Source organism: Bacillus rossius, chromosome 1 (genome assembly GCF_032445375.1).
Source record: "Bacillus rossius redtenbacheri isolate Brsri chromosome 1, Brsri_v3, whole genome shotgun sequence".
In the NCBI taxonomy this organism is placed as follows: domain Eukaryota; kingdom Metazoa; phylum Arthropoda; class Insecta; order Phasmatodea; family Bacillidae; genus Bacillus; species Bacillus rossius.
In genome coordinates, this window is record NC_086330.1 from 378,308,189 (window position 1) to 378,326,422 (window position 18,234).

The 18,234-nt window shown below is 41.6% G+C and overlaps 1 protein-coding gene across 2 annotated transcripts in view; it reads right to left on the reverse strand.

Annotated features, from left to right (window-relative positions):
- The window catches only part of LOC134528559 (N-acetyltransferase eco), a 30,482-nt gene extending 12,519 nt beyond the window's left edge, over positions 1 to 17,963 (reverse strand). Inside the window, exons 1-3 of one of the 2 annotated variants that reach the window (XM_063362292.1) lie at positions 17,908 to 17,963; positions 9,735 to 10,831; positions 8,493 to 9,167 (exon numbers count right to left, since the gene is read on the reverse strand). In XM_063362292.1, the coding sequence (XP_063218362.1) occupies positions 8,493 to 9,167; positions 9,735 to 10,831; positions 17,908 to 17,931 (1,796 nt within the window). In that variant the 5' untranslated portion in view covers positions 17,932 to 17,963. Of the gene's footprint in view, positions 1 to 8,492; positions 9,168 to 9,734; positions 10,832 to 17,818 lie in introns of both variants that reach the window. The other variant, XM_063362293.1, reaches the window with a different exon arrangement.
- Positions 17,964 to 18,234: the final 271 nt, after the last annotated feature.

The following is an 18,234-nucleotide window of genomic DNA, read 5'->3' on the forward strand; positions in this document are numbered from 1 at the left end:
TGTTTTGTTTTGGAAAACAAAGGAGGGATAGAACAATGGTGGAGAAGAGTGATGATGAAGCTTAATATGTTTGTGTTCCGTGGTGAATAAGAATAAAAAAAAGAACTCCACCAACCCAAGGCTGGATTTGAAGATCCCGAAGCATTACATAATTGGCGCCCGAACAGGGACCTGAGGAATAGCAGTACTCGGGGAACTTAAGCAACGGATAAGAAATTGAAGTCGGCGTGGTGAGTGGAGAAGCGGCGGCGGCCGACCACGAGTTAGAGGCGAATTCTGAACTGATACTAAAGTTCCTGATACTTTTCAAGTGTACTCGTTTGCCGTTCCTGATACAGGCGCGTATCAGTGACAAAGTATCAGGTTGTTGCTTTTCGACACACGGCTGACCAAGAGTACAACAAAAGGAAATGGCGGCTTTTGAAATCGGCAAGCATCGCGGGAGCACTTAACGTGTAATCGACAAGGAATAACAGCAGCAGAAGGACATAAGGTCAGCTCCATCCAACCCCAAACTGTGATAAATGAAGTTAAAGTGTTAATATGTTGAAAGGAGGCCCATGACCAGAGTGTGTGTGTTAGTTTGTGTGTGTTATTGTTTTTTCTCGTTTTCTTTGGGTACTAAGGTTAAGAAAATTATATCACTGCCGAATACAAGAGGGTAGCCATAATCGCATAGTCACTCCTGCCAGGTTATTTGTGATAGCCTACTACTTAATCAGGTTGTTTACAGTAATTAATTTTATGTTGCAGGCCTGTGTGCCGTTTGAAAGGAAAAACGAAGTATTGAGTAGCATTCGGTTGTAAGGTTATGTAAGTGTAGAGTTCAAAAAAAAAAAAAATATGACACCAATAATTACTAGGGCCGCATCGGCAGCATCAAACTCAGCTGGAGCTGATATGTGTAATAATTGTCCTGTAGTAAGTGTGGAGGTAATAAGTGAAACCAAGGAGCAGGGGGAAGCAAAAAACCAAATGGATGAAACCAAAAGTGATGAGGAGAGTAGTATTACACCTCCGCCACTCGGGGAAGGGACTGTGGACCTAGTGACCATCAGGGGCATGTTTGACGAGCAGAGCAAAAGATTCGATGAGCAAAGTAGGAAATTTGAGGAATTTCGATCAGCAGTGAAAGGTGAGTTTGTGGAGTTTGGGGAAAAGCAGAGGGCGTTTGAGGCTCGCTATGCTAACCGACTCAACAAAATTGAGGACACAATAGGCCTAGTAGGAGTATGGCAAGCTAAGGCAAGTGAACAAATGGAGAGTTTGGGGGCAGAAGTAAGAAAACAGGACGTGGAAACAGATAGATTGGTGCAGCAGGCAACCACACTAGAGTCAGCAATTGCCAATAGTCAGGGGGAAATTGCGCTAATAAGGCATGAGCTAGGAAAGAGTAAATCAGAATTACCCAAAGAACGTAAGATCAGGGAAGAAGGTTTTGCTCAGGTGCAGGCGGATGTGAGCACATGGGAACAAAAAATCAACAGCAACCAGACAGAGGTGAATCAACTCAATCTGAGAATTGGAAAATTGGAAGGAGAAAGGTCTGGGGGGTGCAAAGCAGGGAGTAGTTGTCGGAACATGAGATTTACAGCCGTATCATGACGGGGACATTCCAAAGTTTTCAGGGCAGGACAGAACTCACCCTAGAAAACACTTGGAAAGGTTACATGAATTTTTTTCAGTATATGGATGTTCGGAGGAGGAGCAAGTGATAGTAGCAAAAAGATCCATAGTGGGGGTGGGGGAAAACTGGCTGCGGCTCATTGAAACTCGAATATCACACCTCCAGGATTTCGAAAGAGAATTTACAACGGAATATTGGGGGAAAAGAATACAAGGAATCAATAGGGCAAACTTATACCAGGGGAGATGTATGGCCGGGCAACTTGAGGCCCACCTAAGTAATGTGGTAGAGCGAAGCAAGTACTACGACACACCGTTCAGTGAGGAGGAAATTGTAACCTTAGTGTATTCACAGACCCCTGAAAGTGTGCAGGAGGCGTTGGTAGGGAAAGATGTATCAACGGTGGAACAACTGCGGAAGGTGCTGAAGGAACTAGACAGAATTAATGCGAGGAGGGACCAAAGGGGAAGCCCTTGGCACCAACAGAATCAGAGTGGGGGAAGTGGTAGTCAGGACAAGATGAAAGGTGGGTTTCAGGATCAAAATGGAAAATCTCAAGACTGGAACAGTAATAATAGCAAAAATTATAACCCAAGCTATTCAGGAAACAGGCCTGGCAGAGGGGCATATTTTGGTAACAGCCGGTGGCAAGGAAATTGGAGAAACGGGAAAAGCGGTGGCGGATTGGCAGAGGGGGAAGAGCGTAAAGAAGCAGGAACAGGGCAGGGAGAAAGTAGATCGGGGGAAAGCATGGGAGTCGGACAGGTAGGGCATAATAATGACAAACTCAATACTTGCTCGGGAAACGGTGGGGATCGTCAAGCCTAAGCAGCCAGGCCAGGACGATCCAAGGTAAAGGACAGGCAGAAGAGCGGGATGCTGTTTACATGGCTGCAGCAATGTTTACTGGCGAGAGGGAATTTTTGTTATCAGAAGAAACACAGACGTCCAACAGCGGACCGGTACCGGAATTGTTATGCCGGATCGGAGACCAGGATATCGCTATCCTTTTCGACTCGGGATCAGAAGTATCAGGCATTTCTGAACAGTTTTTAATAGATTTAAATAAGCATGGGTTCACTTATCCGGTATTGCCGGTGCCACAACTTACCGTGATTGGGGCTACCAGAGGAAAAAGTAAAAAAGTAAACAAACAAATTTTTTTTGGATTTTCGACTAGGGGAGGAAATTTACAGGGCGAATTGCTTAGTTATACCTATGTTAACTAAAGAAGTGATAGTTGGTGTGGATTTTATGCATATGCATGGTATGATTGTTAATTTCAAGGAGGGTGTGATTTTCATTAGAGGGATAGTGTATGACATGCAGAGAAGTAGCAGGGGTTCAGGGTGTAACCCTGAAGTACTGAGGGTGCAATGTGCAGAGGAGGGGGAATGCATGGAGTTGGAGAAATTAGGAGAAACATTAGGAAAAAGCCCTTTGAAATTGCAAACTATCACCCCTATAAGTTGGGAGGAGGAAGTAAGCCAGGTATTGGGGCAATGTGAGATAGGAAGTGAAGAGGAGAGAATGAGATTAGGAAATCTGTTGGTGAACTTCAAGGAGGTTTTCAGAGGTGAACCAGGGTTAACTACTCAGTATGTAGCCAGAATTCCGGTGACTGACAGCACTCCGTTTAAAGGTAGGAGCTACCCTATCCCATGGGCATGTAGAGAAGAGGTGGAAAAGCAAATCAGAGAGATGGAGAGGAATGGTATAATTGAGAGAGGGAACAGCCCTTTCGTTAACCCTTTTATTTGTGCCAGGAAAAAGGATGGGAGTGTGAGACTGTGTGTCGACTCACGAGGCCTTAAAAGCATTATCGTCCCTGACCGGCAGAGCCCTGTGGAGCCAGACAATTTGTTTGGTGCTTTCTGGGGATGCAAGTACATAAGCACTACAGACCTTGTGAAGGGTTATTGGCAGGTGCCCTTACTTGAAGCGGATAGGAAGTACACTGCGTTTCTGTATAAAGGAAGATCCTACCAATTCAAGGTATTACCATTTGGTCTGCCAAACAGTGTAGGGGAATTTTGCAGGGCGGTAGATGCATCCTTAGGACCCGAACTAGAATCCAGGGTGTTGACCTACGTAGATGACTTGTTAATTGCGACTGAGAGTTTCGATGAGCACTTAGAAATTTTGGAACAACTGTTGTGTAGGCTAAGGGAAGTAAATGTGACCTTACATTTGGGTAAATCAAAGTTTCTGAGGGAGGAAGTGACCTTTTTGGGGTTTAGATTGAGTGCGGGAGGGATCAGACCAGATCCTGAGAAAGTTAGGTTAATCAAAGAGTTTCCTCGCCCAAAAAACCTCAAGGAGTTGAGGGGGTTTCTAGGACTGTGTAACTTTTACCTCCGTTTTGCAGAGAGGTTTTCAGATGTGGTGGCACCGCTGTTGAGGTTGCTAAGAAAAGATTGGGTGTGGAGGTGGTGTAGTGAATGTGAGGAAAGTTTCAGAAAAGCAAAGGTTTTGTTTGTGGAGAACTGTATAATCCACCATCCGGATTTCACTAGGACTTTCTATCTAAACACTGACGCGTCAGGCTATGGCCTTGGGGCCAAGTGTTTCCAGCGAAATGAGGAGGGAGAGGAACAACTGGTAGCCATGCTCAGCAGGAGTCTAAATACAGCAGAAAGAGCCTATACAGTAACGGAGAGAGAATGTTTAGCAATCGTGTGGAGTTTAGCGAAATTAAGAAACCTAGTGTTAGGCAGCAAGATAATTGTACTGTCAGATCATCACTCTTTGGCTTTCCTACTAACTTGCAAGTTAATGGGGAGCAGACTAACGAGGTGGTGTTTAGCCCTGCAGGAGTACAACCTGGAGATGGTGTATATCTCAGGAAAAGAAAATAGTGATGCAGACTTGCTCAGTAGAACTGTAGTTGAGGAGGGGGAGCTGGTAATGGAGGAAAAACCTAGGGCCGGGCCTATTATGAAACACCTCACTGCAGAACGGGATGATGATTTGATTAAGAGATTCGCTAAGTTAGGAGAGGCTCAGCGAGAAGATGAAATATGGGGTAGCATTATAAGAACGTTGGAAAATGAGGACAAAGATCTCAATGATTCAAAGGTACAGAAGCTGCTGATGTGGTATTGTACAAATGGAAGGGTGCTCTATCGGAGGGATGCGACAGGAAAGTGGAAAGCGTGTGTGCCAAAGGGCTGGGTTAATCAGTTAGTGTGGCATCTCCACCGGTCCATGGGACATTTTGGTGGAAAAAAGGTGTTTTGGTTGGCCAACAACAGTTACTTCTGGCCTAATATGGAGAAGTCAGTCAGGCAAATCATAAGCAGTTGTGATATCTGCCAAAAGGCAAAGTATCCAAATCGAAATTGGGAAGGAAGATGGCAGCCTATTATTCCGTCCAGACCAGATGACCTTGTAGCGGTGGATTTATATGGCCCTTTGCCTAAGTCAAGAGGAGGAGTGCGGTACATTCTGGTAGTGCTAAATGTATTCACCAAATTTGTGCGTTGTTACCCATTAAAGAAGGCTACAGCAGCTGCTTGTGTCAACAAACTGCTTAATCATTACTGTGTGGAGGTAGGAGTACCTAAAAGAGTTCTGAGTGACCATGGTACTCAGTTCACAGCAGACGTTTGGAGGTGGGAGCTAGCTTGGAAGGGAGTAGATGTAGTCTATAGTTCAGTAAGACACCCTCAGGGGAATCCCAGTGAAGAGTGATGAGAGAGATTGGGAGACTACTTAGAACCTATTGCCACAACCAACACAGCAGGTGGGCGGAGATGATACCTTTAATGAACAGTTTTTTTAACCAACACGTTCACAGTAGCACAGGCTATGCTCCTAATGAGCTAGTGAGTGGGGAGCCACAGAAAGATAGCTTAGCTTTAAAGTTTGAGTTTCCAGAAGAGGAAAAGACCCAAATAGAGGACAAAATTGAAATAGTCAGACTTAAATTGAAGCATGCGGCACTGAGGAGGGGAGCCCAACAAAACCTTTGTAATAGCATTTTTAAACTAGGTGACCTAGTTCTTCTCAGAGTCTGTGGGCGGAGTGATTTTTTGCTAAAGGAGACAAAAAAATTGAGTTTGTTGTATGAGGGGCCTTTTAAGCTCATTGGGGAAGCGGGGAAGAATGTTTGGGAACTGGGACACTTGACCGATGGCGGAGGTGCTCGGGGTACATTCAACCAGTCTCTGTTAAAACCTTATATAACTGGGTAAGTGTTGTAACAATCATTGCTACTCTTGTTGTTCAGTTTGTGTGAAGATGTCATGTTAATTTAAGGGAAGTGTTGTAACAATCATTGCTACTCTTGTTCAGTTTGTGTGAAGATGTCATGTTAATTTAAGGGAAGTGTTGTAACAATCATTGCTACTCTTGTTCAGTTTGTGTGAAGATGTCATGTTAATTTAAGGGAAGTGTTGTAACAATCATTGCTACTCTTGTTCAGTTTGTGTGAAGATGTCATGTTAATTTAAGGGAAGTGTTGTAACAATCATTGCTACTCTTGTTGTTCAGTTTGTGTGAAGATGTCATGTTAATTTAAGGGAAGTGTTGTAACAATCATTGCTACTCTTGTTGTTCAGTTTGTGTGAAGATGTCATGTTAATTTAAGGGAAGTGTTGTAACAATCATTGCTACTCTTGTTGTTCAGTTTGTGTGAGAATGTCATGTTAATTTAGACGGACAGGTTGAAACTTTTGTTGTCATGTATAACAAGACTAGTAGAGATGGCTGGAAGGGAGTGACTACGGCAGGCCTAGATTTTTGTTTCTAGCAATCCAGTGAGTTCAATTTAGAGGTAAACTTCAGGTAAATTTTTAATTTAGTATCATTGTAAAATTGTACGTCAGTTCACCTGGGGGGTTGTAAAGTGTTTGCACTCCCGGGCTAAGGGTTTTGTGATGTGTTATATTTTTACCTGGAAGGTATTTTTATTTGTGTTGAGAATTTAGTTTGAGAAGGTTGGTATGGCCAGATGTTTTTTTTGTTTTGTTTTGGAAAACAAAGGAGGGATAGAACAATGGTGGAGAAGAGTGATGATGAAGCTTAATATGTTTGTGTTCCGTGGTGAATAAGAATAAAAAAAAGAACTCCACCAACCCAAGGCTGGATTTGAAGATCCCGAAGCATTACAGTACGCAATACGACTGGATTCGTTGCTGCAACATAACATAGCATGTTATGCGCTATCAGAAGTAACGAGTAACGTAACGTAACGATAGTAACGAGTACTAATTGTTATAGTAACGAATAAATACAGGTACACATTTTTTCGTTAGGTACTTTTACACCTCTAGTAGGCACTACCGTATTTATTTCCGAATCGCTAGGGCAGTTTGCTTGTAACTTTTGTTTCGGGCAGTTGTTGGGGTATCTGTCCGGGAAAGGGGTGGTGATGGTTTGAGTTTAATCCCAAATTTATTTTCTAAAAAAGTTGACAGGTTTCTTTAAATGAAAAAAGTATAGTTCTCCAGCGACTATTACGTTTGAGGCGTACGTGCGTTGCCGCTGCCGCACTCCTGCTTTTTTTGTAAGGAATTAAATTGTCGCGCTACACTAGCACCACCTGTTAGCAACATCCCGAACCAACATGGCCACCAGCAGACAGTCCGCGTTGACGATAGCAGGACAATGCTGCGTCGGCCGCGGGCTGAGGTGCTATACTTCGTGGCGTGGTAGGGTATTCTGGTTATTTTGACGCAATCGGTGATCGCATCCATACTTATGGGGTATCGTTTTAAAGAGAATTCACACATCTGCTCACAGAAATTAAGATTTCGTTAATATAACCTGTTATTTTCCAATTATACAGGTTTTTATGCTATTTTCGGTTAATTTTGATTTTTTGGGGGCCAAAATTTGTCCAATTCGGTTATAGCGAGGACACGGTTATAGCGAGGATCAAACCCGGAACCGTGACACCTCGCTATAACGGGACTCTAGTGTATTTGCAAACCTATTAAGACACAATTTTTTTCAAATTAATATTTTAAAACCATAAGCTGGCATTTGAAATACAGTACGTACTTGGCACAAACAAACAGCTACAAAAATTTTACTGTATTACTGTCAAGGCTATGCCCAAAAGCTAAGAATGAGCAAAAAACTAATCAAAAATAAATTTTTATTATTTTAGGATTGTGGTTAGAAGAAAATCCAAATGAGCAAATGAACATATAAGTCACTAGAAAAGGTGAGGGGTGATTACATGAGAATAGAGCATTGACTATGATTGGGCCTGCCTAGTCAGGAGTGTATGTGTGTCAGCGAGGTGGGATGATAAGCAAGACTCTCTGGTGCTTCTGGCACGGTTTCGCCTCTAAGTGCACGGCTCTTTACTTGAGCAGTTTTTTCTCATTGTGCACAGGACAACTATTACATTGGAACAGTAACCATAACATTATACAGCAGAGAAATGAAGATAAAGGTGTAGTGCAAATCCTTCAAATGCTTATAAGAATCTGTACCGATTGCTTCATCCCTGAAAGCATTCTAAAAACATCTGTTCTAAAAATACAGTTTAGTAACAAAATACAGAAACAATTTCTCATTTGCCCTCAGCATATTCTTAAATGTTTTTCACCAAGACACCATTAGAATATCTTGAGCAGTTTTCAAATTGCATGGTTTTTTCCCTGAAGATCTGCATACCGTGTGTATTTCTGGGTAGGCAGGGGCCTAAGTAACTCAAGAAAACCTACTTGCCTAATGGCAATGTACACCATGTTCATCACTTGCGGAAAATACTGTTTCAACCATGCCAGGAACTGAATCCAGAGCACTTTAACGAATATTAATATAATAGCAAACACTAAATACTTATGAGTATATAATATTTTGAAGACTTAAAATTGAAATATGAAAGAGCTAATGAAAAAATACTTACTCTAATAAGACATTTTTCACCCTCTCAGGACTCTTGTAGAAAACAGGGAAAAACTTTTTAGCTGAATCTTTCTTCTCATCTTCAATGAAACACTCATTTCCCGATGGCTCTAATGTTACGTTTTCCGCAACAACCTCGGTTCCTGGTTGCAGCGCCGAAGCAACTGCCTCTTCGGAGACTTCTGCCGGGTCTTGCTCGGGAGGACCTTCTGGATTTTCAACGGCCAATCCCGCCGAATCATCTGATCGTCCCGGGCCGTCGCTGCGAGCCGAATGGTCCTCGCTGATGGCCAGAGAGGAGGTGATGAACGAGAGGCCAGGGCTTGCGATCTCACCGTTCGCCCCCACTACGTACTCGGCGATAACCTGTGCCTTCTGCGGCGTTCCCGGGACGACCTCGTCCGACGCTTGTTCCGGTGCGCTGGCGATGACGACACCGCCGGCGCCCACCACCGAGTCCCGGGTGTCCGGGGTCGTTCCCGGCTCGTCCCCCAAGTCCTCCAGCAGCTGCCGCACGCTGCTGTTCACCTGCTCCATCCCGTCGTCTTCCGCGGCCTCGAACACACAGTCGCTCCTGGCCCCGCTGAACAGCTTGAACTTGAGAACCTTCCGAGTGCGGAACTTCAGGGGATTCTCGGGTTTGTTCAGGCTGTACTTGCCCTCCGCAACACGAACCCTGCGGACAATGCAACATGCCATTCTCTCACCACGCATCAAACCCACAGCAGAATGTATCCCAGAAAGAGAATAATTGTGCACTGCAGTAATGCAACAATTATATTTCAAACCTAAATCTTGTTAACATTATGATTTGTGTACTACATTAATGAATCAAATTTAGTTTATAAAAATTATGTTAAGCTTTATAAATAATACTGTCTTAATGACATGATATAGTAAATTCAGGAGGGTAAGAAATATTTACCCCACAATAAGATATTTATTGCAATAGAGACAGTTATACTGTATAAAACTACTGCATGAAAAAAGAAATGTGAACTGATATGAACCAGTGTGACTATTTTCTAAATATCCTAATATAAAACCTGACAACCCAGGTAATTAACAAATTTTGTTCTAGGCTGAAAGTAAACAAAGAATAAAGAGAAAAAAATTACAAAAACTTTAGGTTTAACTTTTTGCACCAGTTCTTAATTCTGAACTTTCCTTGACAGCACATGTTGGAAGCTTTAATGGACTTGTTAAAGCTACAGACATACGAAGAGAAATGCCTTTCACTTACTTGATGTTTCCATCGAACGTAACTGTCTTAGTTTTGTGGACCGTGCGGTTTGTCTTGAAGAACTTCTTCGAGGGATCTGGCGGCGGGGTCGGGGGGTCGGGCAGCTTCCTCTTGAGTCCCTGGCCCGCCTGCTGCTTCTCGGGGGTCGCCACCTGCCGCCCGAAGGCAGTCAGCTCCACGGGCAGGCCAGCGCTCCTCAGGTAGCGCTCCGCCTTGCTCCGCGGCATCACCCTCGGGACCTTGCGCGCCGCCGAGCCGGCCGACAGCTTCTTGGGCTTTGGCCGCCGCAGCTTGTGGAACACCCCGGCGTTTATCTCCCCCGGCACACGTCGCGACTTCCTCCTCGCGACGCCACGAGCGGACCTGTTCGAGCCCACGCTCCGCAGAGAGTCCACGCTGGAGTACCTCTGGCGCGCCTTCATCGCCGTGCCGAGACCCCCTCGCATCGCGCCGCTGCCGGGATCCAGGACCGGAAACAGCTCCCTCGTGAGGCTGCGCTTGCCGTAGAACACGCTCGCGGGAATAGAAGGATCAGACACCGGCTTCACCGTTACCACCGTCATCTTGGCAGTCCCGGTGGTCACAGAAGACAGCTTCTGCCCCGGCGACTTGCAAACCGACGGCGTGTTCGGGCTTTCCTCGACGATGCCGAACTTGGAGGACTTCTGAGACGGCGTCTGCGGGATCACCGTGTTCGTCGATGACTTGGACGGCGTGTTCTCGTTCTCCTCGTCCGCAGGTTTCGAGAAGCTCTTGTCCAGCTCGCCGGTGTTGTTCAGGTCCAGGTGCTTGCGCAGTCTCTTGATGTCGCGGTGCACAAACAGAGGGCTCAAGACCGCCGGCTTCAGCGAGTCGAACCGCGAGTTCCTGGGCGAGGTGCGCACCGGGGTGCGAGGCGAGCGCCCCGCCCTGTTCCCGGGACACCCGCCCGACCCCTCGGGCGTGCACGGCGGCGAGCTGTAGCGGTCGGGGGAGGACAGTGGCGACATGTGCCCCAAGGAGTCGTCGCTCTCGCATTCCGAGGTCGGGCTCCTGGGGAACAGCTTCCGCGCCGACGTCACGGCCGCCCGGGGCGTGAAGGAGGCCATCGTGTTCAACTGGAAACAAAGAAGTTACAGTGGCAAAATATATATTTAATTTAGTTATGACACTGATGCCAACAAATTAATAATTCCAATTTAAAAAAAAATTATTCTCAATCAAATGATTTTTTTAACACCTGTAATTAATAAAACCTAACTTTATTACAAGTAGTTTTAAAACTGTGAATTTTTTAATAGGGTTACTGAATGTTTTTGGATGATTATATTAAGAGATATTTCCATTTTTACAAACAATCCTTGTGATGTAATGCTACAGATGACATTGCGCTATTGGTACCAAATGCTTAGCACTAATTTAAGAATTTTAATAGCTCTTGTCATATTTATTTCTAATCACCTTATTTGCCAGTTGGAATTTAATCTGTTACGCTAAATAATTGGCGTTTTCTTTTACACTAATATTTTGGAACATGCATGAAAAGATACTTCCGCCATATTTGCTTCCACCTTACATTTCATTACTTAGTCTTTGAATGTGTAATTTATATTGGTGTTTTCAGTGTGGTTTTCAAAAAGTATCAAATGTTAGAATTTTTTGCAGTGTTGCACAATTAATAGAATATTTCATTGAACTCATGAAGCCTGGTGTTAATTTGGTATTTGTTCTGTGGGGGGTAATGCGGAATGCGGGCTGGTGGGACGACAGCCCCCGGCCCCGGCAGCTGATGAAGCAGAGGAGAGCATCCAGGCCGCGCGCGACGTACGTGCCCCGACTCGCGAGCGCGACAGACAGCCGCCCGAGGTCGATACCACAGCCTGTCGAGCAGGACACCTCGTGTCCGGAGCAACCGGTGACGAGGATTATCATTTCTCAGTTTGTTTTCCAGTGATTAATTGACGTTTGCTGAACACATTAATTAACTATTTCACCCGAAAATTGGTAGAAAATAGCAGCGTAGTGTAGTGTCTAGACGGCCATTTTAAATTCGACTGGCCTATCGTGGATAGACAAGCTAGGAGAATGTTTTGTCCACATCCATACAGCACTGCACAAAAAAAAATGTATGACATGTCCAAGTTCTCAGCACAAATAATAAATGTAAAACATATATACAAAAGGTCTTTATGAAGCCACTAAACAGATTTGTTTTCTTGTGCATTGCATTTCAAAAAGTTATTAAATTATGAAATATTTTTATTCAAAGAACTCCTGAAAAACTTACTAGTAAAGAAAATCTAGGAAATAAAATATAATTAAATTGTGCTATTTAATATAATGAAAACTAATAAATATCGAGTAACAGCTTATTGGAACCAAGCTAATATACAAAATAAATCAAAATAAATTCTATCTGCACGCAGAAACTGTATACCACATTGTTGGCTGAAGCTATTTACTTGTTAAGATTGTAGAGTCATGGCTTCTGAAAATCAAGTTACATTTTGGTTAGGTTATGTAAGCGGCATTAATGACACGTAAATCACAATTTTAACGAAGATTTTACATGTTATTGATTCAGCTGACCTTCAATAACCAACCTTTCACTTAGTTATTATTTTACTTACATGTCAGAAAACCACTTTGTAAAAAAAAAAAAAAAAAAACTTTGAATTCTTAAATAAAAATGTGGTATTAAACCTGAATAAAAACAAATTTGCTTTCATTTGTTTATCCCACTTAGTTCCAATAAGCCAAGACCTTCAACATTATAGGTACCTACACAATTATAAGATTGAATCATTGATTACAATACAAATAATCATTGAATGAATATAAATAATAACTTACTAAGAAGTCTAATTTGTTGTTCAAAGAACAAATTTTCTTGTAAGGCCCGTTTTACAATGACACAGAAGCAGAGAAGAAATGGTGGGGGTGAGAAAAAGGGAGGACTCCTTGCCCCAAGTCAAAGCCCAATTGCAAGTGTAACAAATCAATCAAAAACTGGATCACATTAATGGAAGTGGAACTCCAACAATAGAGTATCTACACACAAAGTCAGACCAGTACTGATTAGCTCAGCAATTCTCTGGTAATTGTTTCTTATTGTGTATCCAGTAGTGTGTCCCTTAAATTTTAGTTTAATATTTTTTGACACACAACCCCTAAAAACTTTTGTAATCACCCAATATACTCTAGAAAAAAAATATTAGCCCTTTCTAAGAACTACGTGTTTTATTTGTTACTTCTTGCATGATTTTTCAATTATAATGATGGTGTTGCTCTTTGTATAAAGATGTCGGGTGAATTACACAGTGATAAACAAAGTATTTTTCTTATAGGACTGCCTAGCATCAAATAAATGGTGCAAAATTACCGTCTAATTGACAAGTACTCGCTGTCTTTGTTTTATAATATTCACTAAGTCAAGCTGACTCAATAAAAGTGCTAACCTCGTGTTTAGGGAGTGTGTTATATTTTGGGAAAAAGCAAGAATTCCAACAAAGGCAATTCAATTCCTCTAGCTATGAGAAGAAACTCTATTTATAGCATGTTTGGAGAGACCTGCAAATAACTGTAAGAAAACCCAGGAGACTTATAAGAACCGTAAAATAATTTTAAAAAATATCCGGATAAATTATTTGATATTGAACATGCTGATTCCTTAGAAGGAGGAAGACAAAGCATTTTTGGTTGAATGGGTTGCTTGGCTGGTGTAGACAAAAAGGTTGGCGGACAAAGAAGACGAATACATGAAGAGGAAAGAAATATAAGGCAACGAAAGTTATTGTCTGTTGCATCTACTTCTACTGCACCTAACTCGGAACATCCACCAGATTCACACGAAGAAGAGATTCTAAGCTCTGAAGTCAGCTTGCTGGAGGTTCTCTGCCCTGAAACCAGTCTGAAAAGAGATCGACAGAATCTGATAACACCTAAGCTTGTCGCAGCTTTAGACTGATTCCAAATAAGCATAAGAAACTACGTTTACATTCTTCATGCGGTCGTAGAAGCGCTCGGACTAAGCAGCGATTATTTCCTCATAAAAAAAATCCTCGATCCAGAGAATTCGTAATCAGAGGAGAAAATCCAGGGCTGCAGCTAAAAAACTGACTTCCAGGACAACATGCCTGACATAGTTTCAGTCCATTGGGATGGAAAACTACTACCAGGCTTGGATGTGCGAAGTTCAACAGAAGAATGTTTGCCAATTATTGCTTCTTTTTTTATGAAAGAGAACAGCGCTTTTTGCAGTACTAAAACTCAAGTTCTTCTGGTAAACATCAAGCCAAAGCTGTCTCAGCTGCCCTATATAACTGAAACCTTATGACAAGGTACAAATAATGTGCTGCAACACATTGACGTCCCTCGCCCTGTGGTCCCGAAGTCCCTGTAGCGGATGGTCCTGAAACTCGCCCTGATTTGCCCACGTAGCTCCAGTCGGAGAGATGGTGGAGTTCAGGCCAACGTGGCCGGGACCGGAAAACGTGGGACCGGGAGGGAAACTTGTAGAGGTTGGAGGTTAAGAAGAGGGTTGGAAGGAGAAGACATTGCTGTCCGTTTTCACGAGCTACTTTATTCTGTCGAAGCCCTATCGCAGCCAGGCCGACACGTTGCAGGACGAACGTTCTCCCTCGCCGCGACCCGGACACCCGGAAATACACTGGTAACAACTTATACACGACAGATATTACTACGGAGACAGTCCCGTGACGAACTTGCTGGTTGCAAGAATTCAGCAGTGCAAAGCGCGCGTCTCGAGCGGAGCGAATTACAAAATAATGAAGACGTGATCTTGTTGACGAGATTTATCACTGGAATGCCTGTCAGAGCCTGGACGACCACGTCGGGTGACGGACGTTTCATCAACGCTGCGACCCGGACTCCGTAACGTGCTACTTCTCGCGGAGCGGAGCGAAGCAGGTCTGCTCTGTGCGGCAGCCAGATAACAACTGCCACTCTGCCGCCCGCGCGCCGCTACGCGCGGGCTGCGGAGGAGGGGAAGGGGAAGTGGGCCGGCGTGGGAGAGACGCGACTCGCGCGGCAGGCCAGGTTACGGTTCTACATGTTAACATAGGCACAGGAAATACACAATGACACGATAATTATCAGATATTAGAAATTATAAAAACAAAACACATGGTCATTTATGGACGTTCCAGGGCGCACGCGGGTGCGTCCCTGATCGTTGACACTGCACTGCACTGCACTGGTAATGCAAGAGAGGGCGCTGATGAGGCATAATGGCCTGAAGGAGCCGGGGAGACACTTGGGTCAACGTCAACATCATCGAATACTGACCGCTTCAATGGGGCTTCTGCTCTTTTGGAACAGACTTTAGAAAAGAGAATTGTTACTTTTCGCCTGACGCCATCACGTTTATGAGTTGTACTAAAAACTATATTCAAAACCAAGATAAAGTAAGTCACTAACAGCCCAGACATTCTGCTCTTCAAAAAAAATTAAGAGAATTGGAAAAATATTGATTCCTATGAGCTACTTAAAAGAACATGTTGCTGAGACAAACACTACATCTTTGTTAGTGTATTTTATATCGCAGAACTGGACAAAACTTTTGTTAGAGACAATTATCGCGAATTGGTCGAGCTATGTGTGTTGTTTTTAGGAGGAGATTCAAAGAAGAATATAAAAATCAAGCCCCCTGGAGCTGCATCAGGCGCGATGGATGGCGAGAGAGATTTACTTGTTAAAAATATGTTTGCTTCAGTCTCAACTCAGAATGGCTGTGAAGGATAAAAAGGCCCTACAAGATGTTTGCCTGTTTATCATCAACATTGTATGTGAAACAACCTAGATTTGTGCATCTTGAAGGCATTGAACAAGTTGACGCAACAAATTCTAAAGCTGCTATCAAGTTAGCCACCACCTGTGGTATTTATGTGAAGACTTTTATCACTCTTTGACAATGAAGTTGATAACCAAACTAAGGTGAAAATGATTGTCAACTTAACAAGAAACCAAATCTCAGATTTTGGCAAACGCTATATCCCACTGAAGGAAGAAATGCCCCAAACGTTGTTTGGTAAGCTGAACGTTTTTGTGATCTGATATTTTTTAAATTACTTTTGTGATAACTAATCTGTTTTTGTTTCAGATAAAAAGCTGGATGATTTTGTATCAGAAAAGAGCAAACAATTTCTTTCTTGACTTCAAATCTATGACAGTTTTTTTTCATGACGATGTATATTCTTGGGATGATAATGCCACTTTATGGATGCTAAAAGAAGAATCAGTCTTGTGAAGGTTGTAAATCACACTGCTGGAAGGGCTGTCATGTTAATTCAAAATTTTTATGGACTTAACACAGCTGATGAAGAGCAGAAGCAATTCCTCATGCCCTGTGTCCAGAAACATAAAAATTTGTATCTGGACTGAAAAAAGTACCCTACAGAGAAGTTACCCTTACATGATACTTGTCATTTTATATGTTTTAATAATAAAAAATATTTCTCTTATTTCATTTTGTCTTTTATTTACTTAATAAAATTTCTTTTTTTTTATAATTTTATTGGACAACAAAATTTTAGGACAAAACATGATTTTTTGCAAATCTTTGGGGCTTGGTTGGAACTGGTTGTAATTGTGCTGGATAGATAAAATTTCATATTTGAGTATGGTTTAGCATTTATAAACGATAGAAAGTATGCATTTCAAAATTTGAAAAAAGAAAAATAAAAGTTTTTTTCACATATTGGACACCCTAATATCCAGTTTATATCAAAGTTTTTCGATTAATATTTTTACAATTAAATATATTATGGCGGTAATTTTACTACATCGTGGCTTTTCCATAAATAAAATAATAAAATTCTGAAAATTTGTGTTTTTCAGAAATACAGAAATTCTGTGTTTTACCTTGCAAACAGAAGTCGTAAATTCCTACTGATTTCTGAGAAATTACAGTTTATTGTTTGCATTACAGAGCCTATGTACTGAAGCGGCCCGCCATTTCATGCTTTAATTGCGTTGCTGATCCTGTGGTTCTCCTTATGTAGAATGTGTGTGTGTGTGTGTGCATATATATATATATATATATATATATATGGATATTGTTACTCAAAGGAACGTAAATAATAATAAATCCAAACCGAAGCGTCAACACTCGACAGGGATTTTTTCAGCAATAAGTATTGAGATGCAAAGCACTTAACCTGACGTACAACATTGAATTAATACGTTTGATACACACAATGAAAATAACTTTTTTACACCAGGTTTAGTGCTATCGCACATAACAAGTCAGTGCTTCGGGCCTCCATATCAGTCCAGGGTCAACCTTGGGTTCGGATGTAAAGTGGGGAATCATGGAATTTTAAGTTATTGTTTACGTTCCATTGCATTACAATATACAAATGCAAAATACACACGTTCTTAGATATGGAAAACTACAGGATTGGCAAGGCAATTAAAGCACATGGCAAGTTGTTTCACTGCAGAGGTTATCTAAAGTGGCCTAAAAACTGTAATTTCCCAGAAACGACTAGGAATTAAGAAATGCTGGTAACAGGATAAAAAAAGTACATTCGAAATATTATTTATGGAAAAGATGCGACGTAAAAATATTACCACTTTATATTCTTGTATTGTTCTCATGATAGGATTCATTTTTCTTATAAAACATAAATTATTGAGATTCACATGTTATAAGTAATAATTTTGAGCTTCTATTCAAAGAGTTCAATCAAAATATTCTTACAGGTGTTTAATGCATATGAAACACTTAAAGCTATCTACTGAAAATCCCCCAAAAACAATGGCATAGTGCATAATGTGAAATTAGTAAAATAAACCATTATTTTTGTATACTAAATACCGAAAAATTCTTATTTTATGGAATACAAACAGAACTTAAAACGGAAGTTTGAATAAAATAACGTGCTATAGTGGTTTAATTTGTCACACATTTATTTTTTAATAAATAACTTCATTATATTTCTACAATGGTCGCAAATAAACTAAGCTACGCTAAAAATATTAAAAATACTAAATGTACTTGACCGTTACATATTTTAATAAAGCTTCATAAATTTCATATAAAATCTACTTAACAAAACTAAAAAAAACAAGAATAAACTTACATGACTACTAATAGATTAATGATTTATTAGTCGTTGCGAAAAGATTCTGAGCACACAAACACAATCCTCAGTTTTAGAGAATATTCTACCTTTCTGCTTCTGCTAACGAACATTTTCTATTCCCGCGAATTTCACGGAAAACAATTGCTACTTGAACGAACCAACCTTGAAGCACATATAGAAGTGAAAATAGAGAGTTACTCAACATACAATTTTTTGTTGTTGCCTACAAACATATGACATGTCCACTCGAACAATCCGCTATATTCCCAGCCTTATATTTAAGATTCTCTAGTGACATTTGTGAACAAACTTACATCGGCTTTGTTGAATAAGATGATTTAAAAAATTCTAAATGAAACTCTTAAGATAATATTAGACTCGTAGAAGATTAGTTAATTTTATAATATTTTTAG